The sequence below is a fragment of the Heptranchias perlo genome, chromosome 6 (genome assembly GCF_035084215.1).
Source record: "Heptranchias perlo isolate sHepPer1 chromosome 6, sHepPer1.hap1, whole genome shotgun sequence".
NCBI classification, from domain to species: domain Eukaryota; kingdom Metazoa; phylum Chordata; class Chondrichthyes; order Hexanchiformes; family Hexanchidae; genus Heptranchias; species Heptranchias perlo.
In genome coordinates, this window is record NC_090330.1 from 60,564,884 (window position 1) to 60,585,797 (window position 20,914).

At 41.2% G+C, this 20,914-nt stretch overlaps 1 protein-coding gene across 2 annotated transcripts in view; it reads left to right on the plus strand.

Annotated features, from left to right (window-relative positions):
* arhgap42a (Rho GTPase activating protein 42a) overlaps positions 1-20,914 on the plus strand; it is a 315,211-nt gene that overhangs the window by 212,791 nt on the left and 81,506 nt on the right. For both annotated transcript variants that reach the window (XM_067986387.1, XM_067986388.1), the window contains 7 exons: positions 1,237-1,338; positions 3,234-3,344; positions 10,677-10,781; positions 12,342-12,471; positions 14,256-14,356; positions 16,725-16,831; positions 18,854-18,932. In XM_067986387.1, the coding sequence (XP_067842488.1) occupies positions 1,237-1,338; positions 3,234-3,344; positions 10,677-10,781; positions 12,342-12,471; positions 14,256-14,356; positions 16,725-16,831; positions 18,854-18,932 (735 nt within the window). The remainder of the gene's footprint in view (positions 1-1,236; positions 1,339-3,233; positions 3,345-10,676; positions 10,782-12,341; positions 12,472-14,255; positions 14,357-16,724; positions 16,832-18,853; positions 18,933-20,914) is intronic.

Genomic DNA, 20,914 nt, shown 5'->3' on the forward strand with positions numbered 1-20,914 from the left:
GCCCTGCTTTCTCCCCATAGCCCAATATCTTCCTCTGCTTCAAATATTTATCCAGTTTTTCCTTAAAAGATACAATTTTACTGCCTCAACCACTACTTGTGGCAACACATATTCCAACAACCTTCTGTGGAAAGAAATTGATCCTAACCTCTCTCCTCACTTAGTATCCATTTTAAATTAATGACCCCTAATTTTAAAAGTCTCTATTCAATCTCCACTTAGCTTTCTCTGCTCCAGTATAAATAGTCCTAGTATCTCAAATCTTTCCTCATAGTTTCCTATCCCTGGCATCACCATGATGAAACCATTTTGTACACTCTCTATGGCTTTAATGTTCTTTCTATAATGGAACATTTGAAATTGCAGAGCACTCTGACAAATATCTTGTATAAATTTCATATTACTTGTTTATTCCTACTCCATGCGCCTATTTACAAAAACCCAAATTGCTGTTGGTCTTTTTAATGGATTTATCCACTTGCACTTTCAGGGAATTATGTATTTGTTCAAATTCAATGTGTTTCAGTTGCACTGGCAGATTTGGTATAACTAAGGCATTAAAATCCCAAGCAGCCTTAGAAGGAAGTGTAATCATTTTTTGTATCAGGTCCTAATGGGTTTTTTAACTCATAAACCCATTGTACTGCCAATTTAGAATTATTGTTGCTTAGACAAGTTCTGTTAAATGTTTTTTCATTTCAGTTGATGACTTAGTTATATTTGAAGGGAAAATGCATTTGGAGATACTACATTAAAATACATTCTGATGGGGTGATCCTTATTTATATTAATTTGTATTTAATTTCACCTCAGTAGCCATTATCTAATATGAAAACATGATTTATTTAAGAAACAAAGTTTGGAGCATTGATGAGTTAATCAAAATTGAAGTTAACTTTTCAATGCGTGTATTGATAAGCAATGTTTTAGGAGAAAACATACTCCAAGAAAATAAGTGCCCTTCAATGAATTAGTAATATCCAGTTCAGTACAAGATTACAGATGAATTGTGGTAGTCTCAAATTAATTTGTGTTAATATATTTACCATTAATACTGATGTTTTGTTTTTAATCACTGCTCATCTTGTAGAGAAATTAGAATCAACTCCCCCCACTGCCAAATATTATCATTGCCAAATAAGCAAATTAAAAGCAATAAATCATTGAAATTTTTCTAGCTAATTGTTTCCAAAGCTACCATGGACTTGTCCAAAAAGTATATGTTGTTTTTTTTAGGATGGAAAGAAAAAATTTGATAAAGAAAGTGAGAAATACTACTCTATATTAGAGAAGCATTTGAATCTGTCATCAAGGAAAAAGGAAGCACATTTACAAGAGGTAAGACAATCCTTGCCTTAAAGAATTATTTTAAGGAGTATCTATTGTAGCTTTGTCTACAAATAGTCGCTTTTTTTTTGAAGTCCCTTAATCTGGTTAATTTTCAGGTTGACTTCTGATTATTCCAGATATACATTGAATGACTTATTTCACACGTCCTATTTATATAAGTAGCTGAGGTCCCACTCTGGATTTAGCAAGGAATTTAGTCAAGCAAATCCCATCTATCTTGAAGATAGTCTTTATTTATATCATTTAAGAAGAGACACCAGTGGATTCTTTACAGATTATGCCTTTTCTAGGTCATGAATCTACAACCTACGTTGAAGTTAAAAAGTAGAGTGAGCAACATGCTAGAATCCTCCATTGATATTGTTTAGAGGTAGTCAGCCCCTGCTGAGAGATTGGAAAGGGAGCCCTTCCACTTCTTCATTGCAGGATTGAAAAGAGCTTCCAATATGATAAGTAAAATCTTTCTGGACAAGGATTGTAGAAGGAGTAGTAAAAAAGGATGAAAGATGTTTGCGATGTCAGTGCTGTCTAAGAGGACTTCTTCAGAGTATATGATTTTTTTTCCTTGCCAATTTTCTCTGCTCATCTCTTGAAGGCATTGACCCCTTGTGAGGGTACTATTTCATGACCCAAGATTGCCCTTTAGTACTTCACCTGCTGATTGTTGGCACAGGGGGCACTACAGCTCAATTAGATCTTGTCTTCTCCTATGGTTTTCCAAAAAATACATGTTATGCACTGATAAACCCTTAAATTTATCAAGAGAATTACTAACAAAGTTGTGTGCAGAGCCCTCCTAATAACTCAGTGGGGGAAAAACACAGCCTGGTGTAGCACTTAGCTTTGCAGGTCAGGAAAATTCTGGGTTTGATCCCAGGCCTGTGCCAAGTTAACTGATCTCAGCCATCTTAGTGGTGGGCAGTAACATTGGGATAATTTTAGCCACAAAGAACAGGTGGGTTGGGGGTGGGTGAGAGGTAAAAATTAGTTTTTTTTTGAAGTGGGACCACAACCTGGCTCCAACATGCCCACTTGTGGGTTTAAGCCAGGTGCATTTGGATACGCCGCGAATCGGAAAACCAGAAGTCTCATCCCCACTTAATGATGGTGAGCGGATTGTTAAAGGAGCAATGTACCTCATTGTGATAGTTGAGGCACTTAATTTTTTGTGTATTATAAAAATGAAACGAATTTGACCTTACTTGCACGGATCTCCCTTCACTTCTGATTCATGCCAGGTGAAAGCAGGCGAGAAGGGCTGGATCCATGAGGTGAGTGCCTTTATTGCACTGCTTGTGGGCTAGGAGGAGCAGATGTGCTTCGTCCAGGCCTAACTAGCACACCTGGCGCAATCAGCCAACCCCCCCACCCTCGCCCCCACCTCCGATCTCTTCACCTGACCTCCGACCTCAATTTGGGGTAAACCCTTGGTGATAACTGGAAGATAAGTGAGCCTCTTTATAGTACTGAACATAATGAAGAGAACGTAAAAATCAAGTCAGATATGCTACCTGCTAATGTAGGCTTGTGTGGAACATTAATGCCGGCATAGACCAGTTGGGCCGAATGGCCTGTTTCCGTGCTGTAGTTTTGATGTATAGAAATAGTTAATGGGTATAATAGCCCACGACAAATTATTTTTGTTGTTGTATAATAGCCTGTTAATAGGTTATTTGAAGAACAGGAAAGAAGTTAAAAATAGTGTTGGATTATATACAAAGCATTGGAAATGACAAAAGACAGTCTGGGTATTATACAATTGCTATTTTCAGCCATTTTCGTTGGGATAGCATTTAATCTGTTCAACTTTAAATTCTGTGATGAGGTTTTAAGTCAAATCAAATTGGTATTCTGAACAAAATGCAAATTCTTTCTATTTACAGGCTGACACACAAATTGACAAGGAACGGCAGAATTTTTATGAAGCTTCATTGGAGTATGTGTTCAAAGTTCAAGAAGTTCAGGAGAAAAAGAAGTTTGAATTTGTTGAACCTGTAAGTCAATGCTCCATTGTTTCCTAACCAGTGACTCTGACTATGTTGCAATTTTTAAACAAAACTCCAGCAATTCCTTACTATACGGCTCACTGCAAGGAGCTGGTTTTGCTGTGGTATTTTAAGCAAATAAGGTACATTTCAACTATTTAATATGATATTACAAGAAAAAAAGAAAGAACTTGCATTTATATATTTATTTTTGCATTCATTCTAATACTAATACAATACAAATCTAACTATACTAAAACTACTACTGTTTTTTAAAAAAAAAATTCAAATTTTTAATACAACATCTGGCACTATGCTGGGGAAAATAACAGGTGGAAGTGTGCGAATCCTCAAGAAGCTCAGCTTTACGTGGCACTGTCAACTTCAGTTTTCTCAAAGCTTATATTTATTAAGTGAAAGCATGCTGTATTCTGTTGCACGGGCAGAAGAGAAAATAGATTTCTTGCTTTTATATTCAGTTTTGTCCAAATCTTTTCTGATCCGTTGCATCGCTTGCATTGGGCCGGGTGCCTTGCCACAGGAAAGGCCTTGGAAAATTTATCATATCTAGCATGCATCTGTACGGTATGAAAGCGTCCATCACACTTTCAAGGGTCACAGATCGATAGTGCCCATCACTTGCAAGGGTCACAGATCCACGGTGCCTTTCGGCATTCTGAAGAGACCGCTCCCTCCGCGACACTTTGGTCCACTCTTCCAACACCCGCTCTCCTCTCCATGGCACCTTCCCGTGTGAGCGCAGGAGATGCCACACCTGCCCTTTCACCACCTCCCTTCCCACCGTCCTGGGCCCCAAACACTACTTCCATGTGAAACAGTGGTTTACTTGTACTACTTTCAATTTAGCATACTGTAATCGCTGCTCACAATGGGGTCTCCTCTACATTGAGGAGACCAAATGCAGATTGGGTGATCGCTTTGCTGAACACCTCCGCTCTGTCTGCAAGTGTGACCCTGACCTGCCGGTCGCTTGCCATTTTAATTCCCCGTCCCACTCCACTCTGACCTCTCTGTCCTCTGCCTCTCACACTGTTCCAATGAAGCTCAACATAAGCTCGAGGAACAGCACCTCATCTTTCATTTAGGCACTTTACAACCTTCTGGACTCTACACTGATTTCAGTAACTTCAGGCTATAACCACAGCTTCCATTTTTTTCCCCCTGAATATCTATCTATATTTGTATATATATATTTTATTTATTAGACCGCAGCTGCTGGTTATGGTTCTGCTGTTGTCATTTACAGCTACTCTAGACCGATCTTTTGTTTTTTAAACTTGTCCCATTACTGCCCTCTCTGCCTTGCACCATCATCCCTTTTGTCATTTAATCACTCTTGCCCTCTACCCTATCACAGACCTTCCCTTTTGTACTTCCCTTTCCTCCCCTTCCACCCCTCCCTTTCCCTGGTTCGGTACTTGCTTAAAAATTTTAACATCTTCCAGTTCTGACGAAAGTTCTTTGACCTGAAACGTTAACTCTGTTTCTTTCTCCACAGATGTTGCCTGACTTACTGAGCTTTTCCAGCATTTTCTGTTTTTATTTCAGATTTCCAGCATCTGCAATATTTTGCTTTTGATATAATTCAAAATGTTCTTTTAAATTAGTTCAAGTGGCCATCTCAGTAACTTTAGTGCTTAAAATAAAATTGCTATAAAAAATTAAAGAATTCACAAAACAAATCATTGAACTTACCCATATAGTTGTCTCTGACTGTTAGAAATGCTTAAAATGACATTTACTTCCACAGGCCTGACCCTCTATCAGAGGACCAGGTTTTGAATTCTGCTTCATTCCTGCAGCTATCATTGTGTATATGAGGCTTCTATAAATGAAAAAGCTAAACAAGTAGCATGCCGAAACTCCCAGGGTGCACCTGTTATGCCGTGCAAGTACTTCGTAGATTGCAGCATCTAGAATGCAGTTTAAGGCTGCAGCATTCTTTTTGGTCTAATGAACATGAACTCAAAGCATGCTCTATGAATGGCTAGTCTTGCTGTCAATCACTTTTTAAAAGAAAAGTTCTTTAATGACTCAAACTTTTTTTGAGGTTTACATTGCTTTTTGGAAGAGGATGAGGGCAAATAAAACCAACAGCAAGCCTTGCCATTCAGAATGTGCCAGGACTTAGTATTTGTAAGCCCCCTCCCCATCCCTCCACTTATGATAAAAGGACTGACAGTGCTGAAATCCAGCAAAGCCATTTTAGGGTGGACAAATGCTTTGACGGTAGCTGTGAAATGTTTTTGGATGCAAGTCTGAACCTCAGGTATATTTCAGATAACTGACAAGAAAATTGTAACTATATAAGAGTAAAAGAAAATTCAAAGCAAGAAAAGGCCATTCATCCGATTGAGTTCACTGCACCCAGACTCCATGTGTTTAATTGTTCCTCTGACACCACCTTTTAATCCCCTTCTTTAGGAAGCATTGAATTACTTTCCCTTTTTAAAAAAAAGTCTAGCTCAACAGATGTCGATTTTTCTCCCCTTTTTAAATGTGGTGCTTGATCCTGAATCAATTACCATACCTCGATGTCTGTTTCAAAGATCAACTTTGAGGCTTGTAAATTTTCATACTTGTGTCCAAGTTAAATACCTTATTTACCTCAACCTCAATTGTACCTTTAATTATTTGAAGACCTACATCTCTCTTCCAATCATTTTATATACAAGAGATTATAATATATAGTACAATAGTAGTGCTATCATGTCATATATGACTCAGAACTGGCCTGGCCGCTCTTACTAACCCTAATACCAGTCTCAACCACTAGACCACTACCTTTAGCCACCCTAACTACTTTACCTGCCCCAGGCCCTGGATTGGGTTGCTCCCAGTTGCCAGGTACCGGACAAACATCTCACTCCAACTCAACTTGGGTCCAGCATCCTGATCCAGTTTCCATTTCACCCATTCACTCTGTGTCCTTACAGCACTTACATGTTTGAAAATTACATAAGTCATGTCAGGATTGTTCACACACAAGATTTTCCCATTCACTGCTCATTTTGTGCAGCTGAGCTAAAAAAAAAACATTGATGTTAGCAGTCTCAAGATGGCAGTGTCATATCTAGTCAGGGTGATGAATAGAGTTTTTAATATAAAAATGTTAAAACGGGAAGGTGTTCCAGTTCCCTGCACTGACATCCCTTATCTTCACATGCAGAAGCAATCGCCACTAAATTTCTTCAGTTTAAAAAAAATGCTGTCCAGGCAAGGAACAAATGGTAGAGCACTGTCCAAATCTGGATTGCCAGTCCACTCTGAAGTCTTAAAGAATCGCATGGCTCTGACACAAACAAACTTTGTAAAGGTTTAAAAATACACTCTTCATTTGCTGACACCTTTTCTTCCTTTACACAACCTGAAATACAGTAGTTGGAATTATTGGGATATATTTTCCTCTGGTTGCTATTGTGAACAAGTAATTTGCTGCAAGTATAAAATGGCATTCCCCAACTTTCACTAACACTGTCTTTCATGCATATTAGCAACTGGAGGAACATATACTCCATTGTTAGTTGTTTGTAAAGTTCTGTATGCATTGCTGGATTGAGGATTGCATTATGTTTAATGAGCTGGTGAATGGGTGGTACAATGAAAAATGAGGCTTTTAGCCCAGTGCATCCCACCAATTTAATTGTCTGCTCTTGTTTTCCGCTTTCAACCAGTGAGCATTTATGAATGGACAATTTTTCAATTGAATGGTAACAAGTCATTTCAGTGCCTGGTTAAGCTAAGTGGCAAATTACAGTGAATTCCCTGTACTTTAATGTTCTATGTGCAGTTGATAGCTTATTTTGTTTTGCTGTGTTAGTTAATTGATCTTCCAAGTAAGATTTTTTTTGTGTAGAAACAAACTGTATTTACCATAAACTTTTAATCCCCTGTTTTCGTATTAAGAAAAAGTAATTCCAGCATATTTTGTTTTCATAGTTACCTAATGTGTTATACAGTGTGTGTGAAAACAAATTCCAGGCATTGCTACATATATGAAATTCGGTGAAGAAGCTTATTAATCACTACGGGTTTAGCAAGTTGTTTGTAAACCTCTGGGACTTCTAAATAAGGTTACTAAAGGATTTTGTATTTCCAGTAGCAGTGTTCCCTTATTGTAGAGACTTTTTAGTTTGTGCTGAAGTCCTCTGCTGGTTCAGTGGGCACTAAATTGGACCGTGTAACGCCCATTGTTTCGGTGCTACACGGCCTCTCCTACATCCAAGATGGCGCTTCCTGCATGAAGTGCGCCATACGCCATCTTGGTATACGAGTTTGCGCAGGCGCAGATAACTAACGCTGGAATCGTGTAAAGTAGGGAGAAAATGGCTTCAATCAGTGTGTAACGCTGATTTAAAGTGATAAGTCCCAAAATGGTGTCTAACGCTCAACTCAACGCACAGTCTTAACTCCTACCATCTGAACGTGTCTTAGAGTGCCTGGAGGACCCCCACCAGCACTATTTAAAGGGACCATGCAGGATTTACAGGTTAGTGGCTGGATTATTGCCTCTGGCTGCCCAGACATTTGTAACTGTTTTTGGAGGTCTCCTACACTTGAATACTAGGATGCGGAGACATAGCCTAACATTTAGAGCCAGGACGTGCAGGAGTGAAGTTAGGAAATGCTTCTACACGCAAAGGGTGAGAGACGTTTGGAACGCTGTCCTTCAGACGATAATTGATACTAGCTCACTTGTGAATGTTAAACATGAGATTGATAGATTTCTGTGAACCAAGGGTATTAAGGGATATGGGGCTAAGGCAGGTATATGGAGTTAGGTCACAGGTCAACCATGATCTCACTGAATGGTGGAGCAGGCTCGAGGGGCTAAACGCCACTGCCACTTGCTGCATCTTGATATGCTCCACCTTCTCCTGCAAGAAAGCGGGACGTGTGCCTGAATGATGTGACAGTCATGGTTGAATAGCTGCCGGTGTGTGCGGCCTGTGAGTTGTGGGTGGGTGGCTTGAAACAGTGGTAATGTGTAAGGGTGAGAGGAAGCATCTGGTTGGAAGAGTTGAGTACTGATGGAAAGAGTTTGTTAGTATGTGGGGGATGGGGGGGTGTAGTGCATGCTGCAGTTGGTAGGAGACGCTACTTGACAGTTGACCTCACTCACCTTGCCCACTCGTGTCAAAGCATTGAACTTCTTCCTGCACTGCATCCATGTTCATGATGCTGTGCTGCCTCCCACTGTTTCAGTAAAAGGGGATAATGATCCAGGGAACATGTACATAAGAGCATAAGAAATAGGATCAGGAGTAGGCCATATGGCCCCTCGAGCCTGCTCTGCCATTCAATAATATCAACTCCACTTTCCCACCCAATCTTCATATCCCTTGATTCCCTTAGAGTTCAAAAATCTATCTATTTCAGTCTTGAATATACTCAACGACTGAGCATCCACAGCCCTCTGGCGTAGGAATTGCAAAGATTCACCACCCTCTGAGTGAAGAAATTCCTCCTCACCTCAATCCTAAATTGCCCACCCCTTATCCTGAGACTATGCCCCCTAGTTCTAGACTCTCCAGCCAGGGGAAATAGCCTCTCCGCATCGACCCTGTCAAACCCTCTAAGAATTTTATATGTTTCAATGAGAGCACCTCTCATTCTTCCAAATAAAGGTCCATTCTACTCAACCTCTCCTCAGGACATCCCTCTCATCCCAGGAATCAATCTAGTGAGCCTTCATTGCACCGCCTCTAAAGCAAGTATATCCTTAGGTAAGGAGACCAAAACTACACAGTACTCCAGGTGTGGTCTCACCAAAGCCCTGTTCAATTGTAGCAAGACTTCCTTACTTTTGTTCTCCAACCCCCTTGTAATAAAGGCCAACATACCATTTGCCTTCCTAATTGCCTAAAAACTTTGTGTTTCGTGGACAAGGACACCCAAATTGCTCTGAACACCAACATTTAATAGTTTCTCACCATTTAAAAAATATTCTGTTTTTCTATTCTTCCTATGAAAGTGAATAACCTCACATTTCCCCACACTATACTCCATCTGCCACCTTCTTGCCCACTCACTTAACCTGTCTGTATTCCTTTGCAGGCTCTTTGTGTCCTCCTCACAGCTTACTTTCCCACCTCGCTTTGTATCCTCAGCAAACTTGAATACATTAAACTTGGTCCCTTCATCTAAGTCATTAATATAGATTGTAAACACCTGAGGCCCAAGCAGTGATCCTGTGACACCCCACTAGTTACAACCTGCCGACCTGAAAATGACTCGTTTGTTCCAACTGTCTGTTTTCTGTCCATTAACCAATCCTCTATCCATGCTAATATATTACCCCCAAACCCTTGAGCCCTTATCTTGTGTAACAATCTTTTGTGTGGCACCTTATCGAATGCCTTTTGAAAATCGAAATATACCACATTCACTGGCTCTCCTTTATCTACCCTGCTAGTTACATCCTCAAAAAACTCTAATAGATTTGTCAAACACGATTTCCCTTTCATAAAACCATGTTGACTCTGCTTAATCATATTATGATTTTCTAAGTGCCCTGTTACCACTTCCTTACTAATGGATTCCGGCATTTTTCCGACGACTAATGTCAGGCTAATTGGCCTGCAGAGACAGTTCAAGTTTAGCAACTTTACTCAGAGTATGGTGAATGTGTAGAATGGAGAAGAGTTGGGGAGTTCTCTGTGTCCTCACCAACATCTACCCTCAACCACCAAAACAGATTGTCTGCTCACTTATTTCATTGCTGTTTGCGAGACCTTCCTATTTGAGAATTGGCTGCTGCATTTCCCTACATTACAACAGTGACTACACTTAAATACTTAATTGGATGTGAAGATTTTTAGGATTTCTGAGGACATGAAAGGTGCAATATAAATGCAAGTTCTTTCTTTCAAAGTTGACCCACTGGACTTTGCAAGTGACACCTAATCATTCTAACTTCATATTTTTGTTCATTACTGTACTGGCTCGATTCACACTGACAAATTGGATATTCTGCTTAATCTGCTGTGAAAATTTGAAAATAATTGTCTGTTAATGCTTATATTGGTATTCATGGTTCTCTCTGACCTATTGGGTAAATCCAACACACAATAAACACCGTTTGAAATATAAATTCCCCAAAAAAGTTTTCTACCTGCAGATATTAAGAAATTGTTTGATGAGCGTAATATAGATTCAGCATGCCCCAAATTTGATCTCTGGTCTTTGCTTTGTTAACAGATTGTAATATGAGTCAGATCTTGCGTTTTACAATTGCTTAACAAATTGCATTGTACTATTAAATTATTAGATCTTTTTATTAATTGTTTGTAATGTGAAAATCTGCTTATCTTTCCACAGTTGTTGGCATTTCTTCAAGGGTTATTCACATTCTATCATGAAGGTTATGAGCTTGCACAGGAATTTGCTCCATACAAACAACAGCTGCAGTACAATCTGCAAAATGTAAGATTTTTTTTCTGTCGAGAAACCATGGTGTGAAAGGTTTAGGTCAATAGTGCAGGACACCACTAGGATTTAAAAGAAATGAGGCAAATCAGGAAGTAGTGATTACTGGCGTTAAGCTTGGGTTTTAAAAACCTGAAGATTCTAGCAGGAAGGAATGACTTAGAAGGCAAAGAGTTTTACAGTTTTTAAGCTTCTGGGAAAGAATGAACAACATTAAGGAAATACACATTGTCTCAATTTCCACACAATAAGGATGTAGAGAGGAAGAAGAGTGTGTGGGATGATCTATTTGGAACTTAGAAGGAACAAGAGCGGAAAGTTCACTGGAGTACTGACCACAGTACTATAAGTGAATTAGAAGAAGGTAGGAAAGGTCATGATGGAGAAACAGAAGTTTGAGGCTAGAGCTACAATTTGCTTTGTAATCATTCAGTGAACAAATGGAAAGATGCTTAGTTTGGGGAACAATTTTAGCCTTGTATCCTTAACCCAAATAAATGTTCCAAAGAAAGAAGAAAGTTTATAGCTGAAAGGCTCTATTTATAAAAAAAAAATGTTTTTTGTGGCTTCTTGGAGGAACATTTATTTTATAAAATGGATGCAAGATATATAAACATGGTATTGAGCAATTCACAGTAGATGTAAAGAAAGTTATATGGCTCAGTTTTTCTGAGTTTTACATTGCACATAACTGGTTTATATAAAAATGATTACTGAAGTATTGTTTCAAAGAAAGAAGCATCTGGGTACTTGCTTCAAATAGTTCTGAAGTCAATATTGAAGCTTTGACTATCTTAGTATTGTAAATCCTGTGGTGTACTCAGAATATTTATTCAATTTTAATTGTTTCTTTATATCACTAGACCTTATTCCAAACTATTTAGCTGTGCAGTTGAAAGTTTTAGTAAGAATATAAAAGTACAGAATGAAATGAGGTTGTTAAGCCCATTGAGTCCTTTTCTTCCACAGACTATGTACAATCTGCTCAATTGTAGAATCTACTCACCTTAGTTAACTTTCTGAGGAAGGTGAACAGCCACAGGTAAACTTCCAAGAGAATAAAGCTGTGTGAAATTTCTCTGATTCCTAAAGGTCATCTACCAAAATTCCAGAATATCCTAACATTAGAACCTACATTATTCAACCCTGACTTGCTGGACTGCACAGTTGGTGCTTTTGTCAATCCAGCGGCACAAGGGCCATTTTTTTTCAGTTTTGATCATCTGTTTCCGTACTTATCCTTAAAACCTACAGTCTCATTCTTAATTACTAATCCAGTTCTTGTTTTAAAAAAATTGTAAACTGAATTCTGTTTACAGATCAGCAAATGGGGTACAGGAACTAATAATGAAAGCAAAGGCATAGTTATGTTAGAGTCTTTACTATGGTAATGACTGTTTTGGCACTCTACTTCACCATCTGGCTAATAAAGTTACTGCCCTGGTAAATTTTCTGATACTTCCTGTTATATTATTGAATAACTCCATCATGCTTTTGATTTCAAACCAAATATTGCAAGCAACAAAACCTATTATTATGATTTAATTTCATCTCAAGACCAGAAATAATTTTGAAAGTACCAGGCAGGAAGTGGAATGGTTGATGCAGAGAATGAAGTCAGCCCCTCAGGATTACAAACCGCCTGGCCAATGGACAATGGAGGGATATCTTTATGTGCAGGAAAAACGTAAGTGCGCAAAAGCTGATGCTGCTCATTTCCTTAACAAACCTATAGCCTTTTTAAAATATAGATGTTGTCCTTCTGCTGCCTCTCAAAGTCCTTTGAATTGTATTACTTTATGCTTTCAAATAATCTGTAACTATTGTAACTGAATGATAGTGTGCTACTACTACCAGAGCACCAATCTTGTTCACCTCTTGAGTCATGGATTCAATTGCAGTCCAGATGTACAAGATGAATGACTTTTCACTCTGCTGGTTAATGTATTATAAATTAAATAAAATTCAGCTGTCTCAACCCAATACCTCGGGGGGCATGTGACCACAACACTGAATTTCTCACAATTCAATGCAAATTGACAATTAATTGTCAACTTTACTCAAAAAGGCCATAAAGTTGACTAGTATATGAAGGGAAAAAAATCACACTGATGAATTTTGCATGTTTTCTGGGGTTGGAGTTATGGCAAGTTATTGTGGAAGATTAAAGTGTTTTTTTTTATGCTTGTCTCTTGTATATCTGACCTATGAATGCTTTATGCTGCACATGAGTGCCCAAGATAGAAAAGTATTCAAATCCCTCAGCACTGAAACTCCTCACAATAATAAGTATCAAAACACAAAAAAAAATTTAAAAAGAGAATATAACATTTAGGATGCATACATGATTCTAACACTGCTTCATTAACAGTGAGTTATTTGAGCTTTGGAGTTACTTAATACCTTGGGTGCTGTGATTACTGTGAGATACATTGCTTACCATATTGAGGACAGTTTGGGAAATTCACCCCCTGCCCCTCCATCAAAACCGGCCCAAGTTTACAAACCTGATTAATTTATAAGACGACTCATGACCTTAGCTCCACTCTGCCAATATAAACATTGCAAAGCAAATGGTGAGTTTTGGTGGGTTTCAAAAATGTAGGGTTCACTTTTGTGGTGCTATGAGCTGACTGAAAAGCAAAGTCTGTTGTGGTTACAATAAATGTGTTTCCCATCTACCTATCTCTTCTTTAATCAGTCCTTGCAAAAAAACATTAAAAATGTGTATATGCCAAGCTGTAGTTTGTGAATGAAGTGGTTGACATACGGATGGTTCTTTTTAAACCATTCTATTTAAATTAGGTTATTTGGACTAAAATGTACAGATGAGCCACATTCTTTTTCTTTGATAAGTCCCTAAAACTGCTTCATTTGCAGTAGAGGAGAAATTACCAGAAATTAGGCTGGAGATAAATTGTTGTTTGAATGCTGTATATATGAGAATAGAGTGGCAAGCAGGGAGTGCAAACATTCACAGCTCTATAAATACATCATCAATTGGTGGCAGTGATGGGTGCCATGATCCTGACCTTACTTCTAGAATCCAAATAAAATAGAATCCAATTGTTCATTGCTTAACCACCTTGAATGTTTTAGACTTCAATTTGTAATAGAGGAGATGGTCCATTTTGTAAAGAATATGAATATAAAATCCTAATTGTTTTCATTTTTATGAAATATTTTCACTTATTTCCAGTTTGTTCTTCAAACAAAAAGGTATTTAAAAAAAAAAAGACTTGATGTAGTTATACCTCAACACTTTTTAAAAAGTACCTGGACCTGCACCTAAAGTGCTGTAAGCCGCAGGGCTACGGACCGGGTGCTGGAAGGTGGGATTAGAATGGGCACCTGGTTGTTCTTTGAGCCGGCGCAGACATGGTGTGCTGTATCTTTTCTATGGTTCTATACTGTTATTGGCATTGCTGCATTATATGCAAGTTATTTGACAGCAGTTCTTTCTTTTTTTAGGACCCCTTGGGTTTGCATGGATAAAACACTACTGTACATATGATAAAGCAACAAAAGCATTTTCGATGACCTTATGTGAACCAAAATCAGGGGGCAAATTGGTAAATTCAAAATTTTATTTGACATAAGCTACTAAAAGTTGACTTTTACCTTTTTATATTATTGATAATTAAAACATGAGCAAAGAATCTTCTGTGGTTGCTTACCTTTGCTAGTTCTACTCTTAGGGCTCGATTTTACCAGGCCTGCGGGTTTCGGGCGGGTTGGGTTTCGGGAGCGTGGTCAACACGCTCGGTTAAATTAGTGGGTTGCCCGCGCGATCGTAGCAGGCAAACCACTAATTGGAGCCACTTACCTGCTCTTCTGGGCTCCGCGCTGCTGATCTGCGCATCGGGCGGGCTGCGCATGCGCAGTACGATCTGTCAGCTGGAGGCTCTCTAGTTAAAGGGGCAGTCCTCCACTGACAGATGCTGCAACCAATAGAACAAATTACAGCATGGAGCAGCCCAGGGGGAAGGCTGCTCCCAGTGTAATGATGCCTCACCCCAGGTATCATCAGATGGGTTGAGTAGGAGGGGGAGGACAGAGCTCTTCCACCCGGCGGGCGGGAGGAAGCGGCCTGCCTCTGCCACCAAGAAGGCCTGGCTCGAGGTGGCAGAGGAGGTCACCTGCACCACCAACATATCGCCCACCTGCATACAGTGCAGGAGGCGCTCCAATGACCGCAGTAGGTCAGCCACAGTGAGAACACGTAGTCTTTCCCCTACACTCCGTCTGCCACAACACTGCCCCCACCCCACATCTCCTTCGGCACCGCCAACACTACTCTGTCACATCACCCCTCATACCCACTCAAACCCCATCCTCATCTTACCTGCACCTACTCACCTCGCGAGTACTCACCCCGCCACTAACACGCAACCCAATCCTTATCTAATCTTATGGCTCTATCCCATACTCACCCTCTCGTGCATCTCCCTCACGGCCAGCCTCACTCAACCTGCCACCACCTGTGCTGCAGCCACAGGGCATGCATCACATATGTGCAGTAGGCAGCGTAAGGCAAACGTGTCGTGAGCATGTAGGGGATGCACAAGGGTGTTTGAGGGTTTTGTCATGGGTGTTACCTATATTGAATTTCAGAACAACTCACATCACACATTATATTGGCACCACCACTGCCATGTCTCCGCGAATCCTGTCTGTTTTGTGCAATAATGCCCGCTCCTGGGTATCACTATGAGGACCCACCACTGATGCTACCCATTGTGTTACTGCAGAGTAGGTGCAGGTGTATTTGCAGGGCTCTTCCGCGCAGACGACTGAGAGACATCGGCGGTGTACCCGGCTGCACCCTGGAAGGATGCGGTGCAGAAGTTGTGGAGGGCAGTGGTGACTTTGGCAGCGACAGGTAAGCAGATGGTGCTGGGGCCAGCCAGGAGCAGCTCGGCATGAAAGAGGCTGCAGATGTCCACGACTACATGTCGAGTGAATCTGCGCCTCCGTGTGCACTGCTGCTCGGAGAGGTCCAGGAAGCTGAGCTTCGGTCTGTGGACCCTGTGGCGAGGGTAGTGCCCTCTGCGACGCGTCTCTCTCTGCGGTAGCCCTCCCTCCTGCTGTACAGGTGGATGTGTCACAGCACTCTGTTGTGGAGCTCCACGTGTCAGAGGTGGACGGCGTGGATGGCGAGGCTGGCGATGTTGTGCGCCCTCCGAGGAGGTCATGACTGCAGCTACGGCGGCCCCCATCCGCAATATGTACATCTGAGGGGGTCTGCAAGGTAGGCACATGTCTCCGGACCCCGGGGTGAGTGTGCAGGTTGGTGACTTTGACCGTCAGGAGGGGGGTGGTGGAGGCCACACTTTGTCCCGAGTGACAGAGCAGCCTCCTGCAATGGGTGAGGGTCTCCCCCCACCCCCACCTGTCAAATGGACCTTTGCAGCTGCCACAGGCTGACGGCTGCAACACGTCCAGTTCAACTAGGACTGTTTCCCCCAGTGTGTGAAACAGTCCCATGTTTCTCCAAAATCACACACAGTCCCTTAATCAGGTCAGTTAATGACCTGAACAAGCAAAATAAATACTCTCAAGTGGCATCCCGCTGGCTTTAATTGCCTGCGGGATTCCCACCAGCGGGGGCTACGCACGCACCCCCGCACGTCATCGGGGAACCCGGAAGTGGGCGGGATTGTGGCGCGATCCGGTCACGTGCCTGGATATCGGGATTTTCGGGGCCCCCCCTGCTGGAAACGCACATGAAACCCGCCGGTAAAATCGAGCCCTTAGTATTTGGTATTATACGTGTATATTAAGCTTTTTCAACAGAGTTAGGATTGTAGGATTTGTAATAAATACCATTTTCAAACGTAAAATGGATTTACCTCAATCAATTCAACAAAGAATGGCTTGACTGAAATTGTGCTGAATTTACCATGAAAATGTCTGATTTATTAATCTGTAATTAAATAGAATGGCCTTGTCACAGCTTCAGAAATGTTCAAATTGAAGTTTTGCATTCGAAGGAAGACTGACTCGATTGACAAACGCTTCTGTTTTGATATCGAAGTGGTAGAAAGGTGAGTTAAATTTATACTGGTTGAACTGACTCCTTTAAGGTCAATGGATGCAAATTTTTATTACATAGAAATGGCAGCATAGAAACAGGCCATTCAGCTCAACCAGTCCATGTTGGCAATTGTCCTCCACATGAGCAATAGTTCTAATGTCATGTGCCTATCCTGTTCCCATATCCCTTTATCCACGTTCCCATCAACACCTAGCTAACCTTTTCTTCAATGTTGAAATAGTCTCTGTTAACTTCAGTAATGCACTCCAGAGCCTCATAACCCCCTGTGTAACAAACATTTTCCTCCCATGAACTAATCTCTTACATTCAATCTTTTATCTTCATTTTAGACCCTCAACTAATGGAAACAGTCTGATTCCATCTATCCTGCTCCATCCCATCTTAATTTTGAACACCTCTATCAAATCACCCCGTAATCTCCTGTAACAAAAATAGCTCAAACTTTTCAAGTCTTTCTTCGACTTCGTATTTCCTCATACCAGGCGGCATCCAGTGAATCTGCGATATACCCTCACTATTCTCTCAACATCCTTCCTATAGTGTGAAGCCCAAAACTGCACACAGTACTGTGGTGCTACTAGGGATTCACAGTTACATCCTCACTTTTATATTCTATATCCCTTGTGCTTTTTTATGGCCTTTCCCACTTGTGATGCTGCTTTTGGCGCCTTGTGAACCTGTACCCCCAAATCCTTCCGCTCTTCCACATCACACAGCCTTCCACCATTTAAGTATAATTATGAACTTTAAAAAAAAAATGTGCTACCTTACATATATGACATTGAATTCCATCAGCCACTTTCTTGCCCATTTCACCACCTTAATCAATATCCCATTGTAGTTTCTTTGTTTTTTTGGATTATTTACTATGCCTCCCATTTTAGTATTGTCTGCAAATTTGGACACCACTCTATCTAGCCCTATATCCAAATCATTAATGCACGTAGTAAACAGAAGAGTCCCAGAACAGAACATTGTGTGACACCACTACTCACTTCCAGTCACTCTGGAAAAACTACCCTTCCCCTAATTCCACACCCCATTCAGCTTCCCCAATAGTGTGCTACTTTCTCCAAAGTTTTCTGAAAGTCCACATACACACCACATGCACTCAATTTCCTTCATCCACCTGGGACTGGGAAAGGGAAGTTGAGTGGTCAGGAGCTGGGATGGAAAGGGTTGAAGGAACCCGCATGGATGAGGTTAGTGACTGTTGGGCGGGGGGAGAAAAGGGGTGTGGAATAATGTAGGATGGATGCATGCAGGAGGGGTGAGTACTGGATTGGCTGGAAAGAGGAAGGTCCAGAGGCAGCAGAATGGATGCCCTTGATTTTGGACACAAACTAGTCTATGAACTCCTTGCATATGGTGTCTGAGATAAGGATGGAGGTTGAAGGGGATTGTTTGTTGCGGAGGAGGATTTTGGAGTTGTTCTTCTCCAGAAGTAATGAGAAGACATAGCCATGGAAAGGAGCGATTGTAGAACTTGAAGAGCTTGGCCCCGCTGTCCATTGCTCAGTATAACTCAGTTGCTTATAAAGTGTTCTGCAGCTTACGGTCAGCAGATTTGAAACCATGGTGTTGGCTGTTGTACAGAGAAGCAGTGGAGATAGGAGACTGACTGGGATCTATTTTCATAAGGGCTTCAAAGGAGGAGGAGGCCAGGAAGTTGTTTAGATCAATAAAGGCATCATTGCCCTCCCCTATAAAGAGGTAGACAATCTCACTCAGTGAAGCCATAAGAATGGTTGGTATGGGAGATGGTAAACTTTATACTGGTGCAATTTGGAGAGCAGTTTTGTGGTTGAGGGTAAGGCAGATCATTATAGCAGAGGAAAGGGAGCTTTACTCTAATCCTCCATTTAAGTCATGCCTTAACTGGGTTTGAACCTGCTGACACTGGGTATAAATAGTGAAAATTCAATACAGCAACAAAAATAGAAACTCTCGTGAAGCTCAGAGTATTTGCAGTATTTCTAATTTTCTTTGTGTATCTTTTTTCCTTTTACAGACATGGCATCATTACACTCCAGGCACAGTCTGAAGCAAACAGAAAACTTTGGTTGGAAGCAATGGATGGAAAGGAACCGGTATGAAGTTTTATATAAAACATACAGCACAGTCAAACCTGCCTACAGTCATATTTATCTTTATGTTCCGCATATATAGTAGAATTCAAAGCATTATCATTGCCCTGAAGATCATCTTAGTTACCTGGGGTGGGTTGATCTTGACCTTGCCCCGCCTCAGATCCTCCAACCCGAGTAGGGCTGGGCACTAATCTTATGGCCTAGTCCTTCTTGGTACTTCTCCAAATAGGCATCCACTCAACATAGAGAGAGGGAAATGAAGTGATAGGCAGCGTTATATCATTCCTGGTTCATTTTATATGGCATTTGAACATTTGCACCTGCTCTGGGGGGGATCCCCATCAATCTCAGGGCAACATAAAAGGGTTTGAAATGCAGCGTTATGAGTCTTTGCATCATTTACCTCTGCTTTGCATCTGAAAAATAATCATTACTCAGTGCAAAGCAGAGAAAGGTTATCCCCTTTGTGCCCTACCAACCGTCTGAGTTTTAAAAGAGTGTCTCATAACCCATCCCTTAATTTGTTTGCTGATCATAATTTTATGTCCCTAGACTCATACGAACATACAAACAATGACGGTCAGGAAAAGACCCTCTGGTCCATCCAGCCTGTCCCACACAATTGTGACACCTTACGTATCACAATATATGCACTCCCCACCCCACCCAAAACCATGTGATCTCCTGAGAGAAGCGAAAAAACATAAAAATCCAGGTCAATTTGGGGGGGGAAATCTGGGAAATTCCTCTTCGACCCTTTTGGCAATCAAAACTAGTCCAGGTGATCACTTTGGCCCTGATAATTCTATGTAGTACCTACCATTTGTAAGAGGTGATCTCCACCCCAGTCAGAAACAGGTCCAGCTCTCTCTTGAAGGAACCCAGCGAATCGGCGTCCATCACGCAAGCTGGCAGCCTGTTCTAGAGGTCCTCTATTCTTCGGGAAAAGAACCACCTCCTCACATCAAACCTAGATCTGGCCTTGTACAACTTAAAATTGTGACCCTTGGTCCTCCCCAACCTATTTAATTGGAACAAACTGTTAACTTGAACACAATCTATTCCTTTCATCATCCTATATACCCCGATCAGGCACCCCTAAGTCTACGCTTCTCTGAAATGTAGAGTCCCAGCCCTTTTAGCCTACCTTGATAACCAAGATGTTTTAAGCTGGAAATTAGTCCAGTGGCCCTCCTCAGCAACCTTACCATGCCTCGATATCACCCACCATGTGAGGAGAGCAAAAGTGGGCACAGTGTTTTAAATGAGGCCTGACCAAGGTCTTGTTCAAGGACAAAAGAGTATAAGACCATAAGAGATAGGAGCAGGAGTAGGCCATTTGGCCCTTTGAGCCTGCTCCGCCATTCAATGAGATCATGGCTGATCTGATTCTGGCCTCAACTCCACTTTCCTGCCTGTTCCCCATATCCTTTGACTCCTTTGCTGATCAAAAATTTGTCTAACTCAGCCTTGAATATATTCAGCCTCCACCGCTCTTTGGGGCAAAGAATTCCAAAGGTTCACAACCCTCTTCTGAGAGAAGAAATTTCTCCTTATCTCCATCTTAAGGGCGGCCCCTTATTCTGAGACTATGCCCCCTAGTTCTAGATTCCCCTATGAGGGGAAACATCGTCTCAGAATTTACCCTGTCAAGCCCCGTCAGAACCTTATAGGTTTCAATAAGATCTCCTCTCATTCTTCTGAACTCCAGTGAGTATAGGCCCAACCTGCTCAATCTTTCCTCATAAGAAAACCCTTCCATACCCGGAATCAACCTAGTGAACCTTCTCTGAACCGCCTCTGATGCAAATATATCCTTCCTTAAATAAGGGGACCAAAACTGTACGCAGTACTCTACGTGTGGTCTCACCAGCACCATGTACAGTTGTGGCAAGACTTCCCTGCTTTTATACTCTATCCCCCTTGAAATAAATATTCTTTGTCTTATAGTCAATTGTCTTATAAATGCACCCCAACACCCT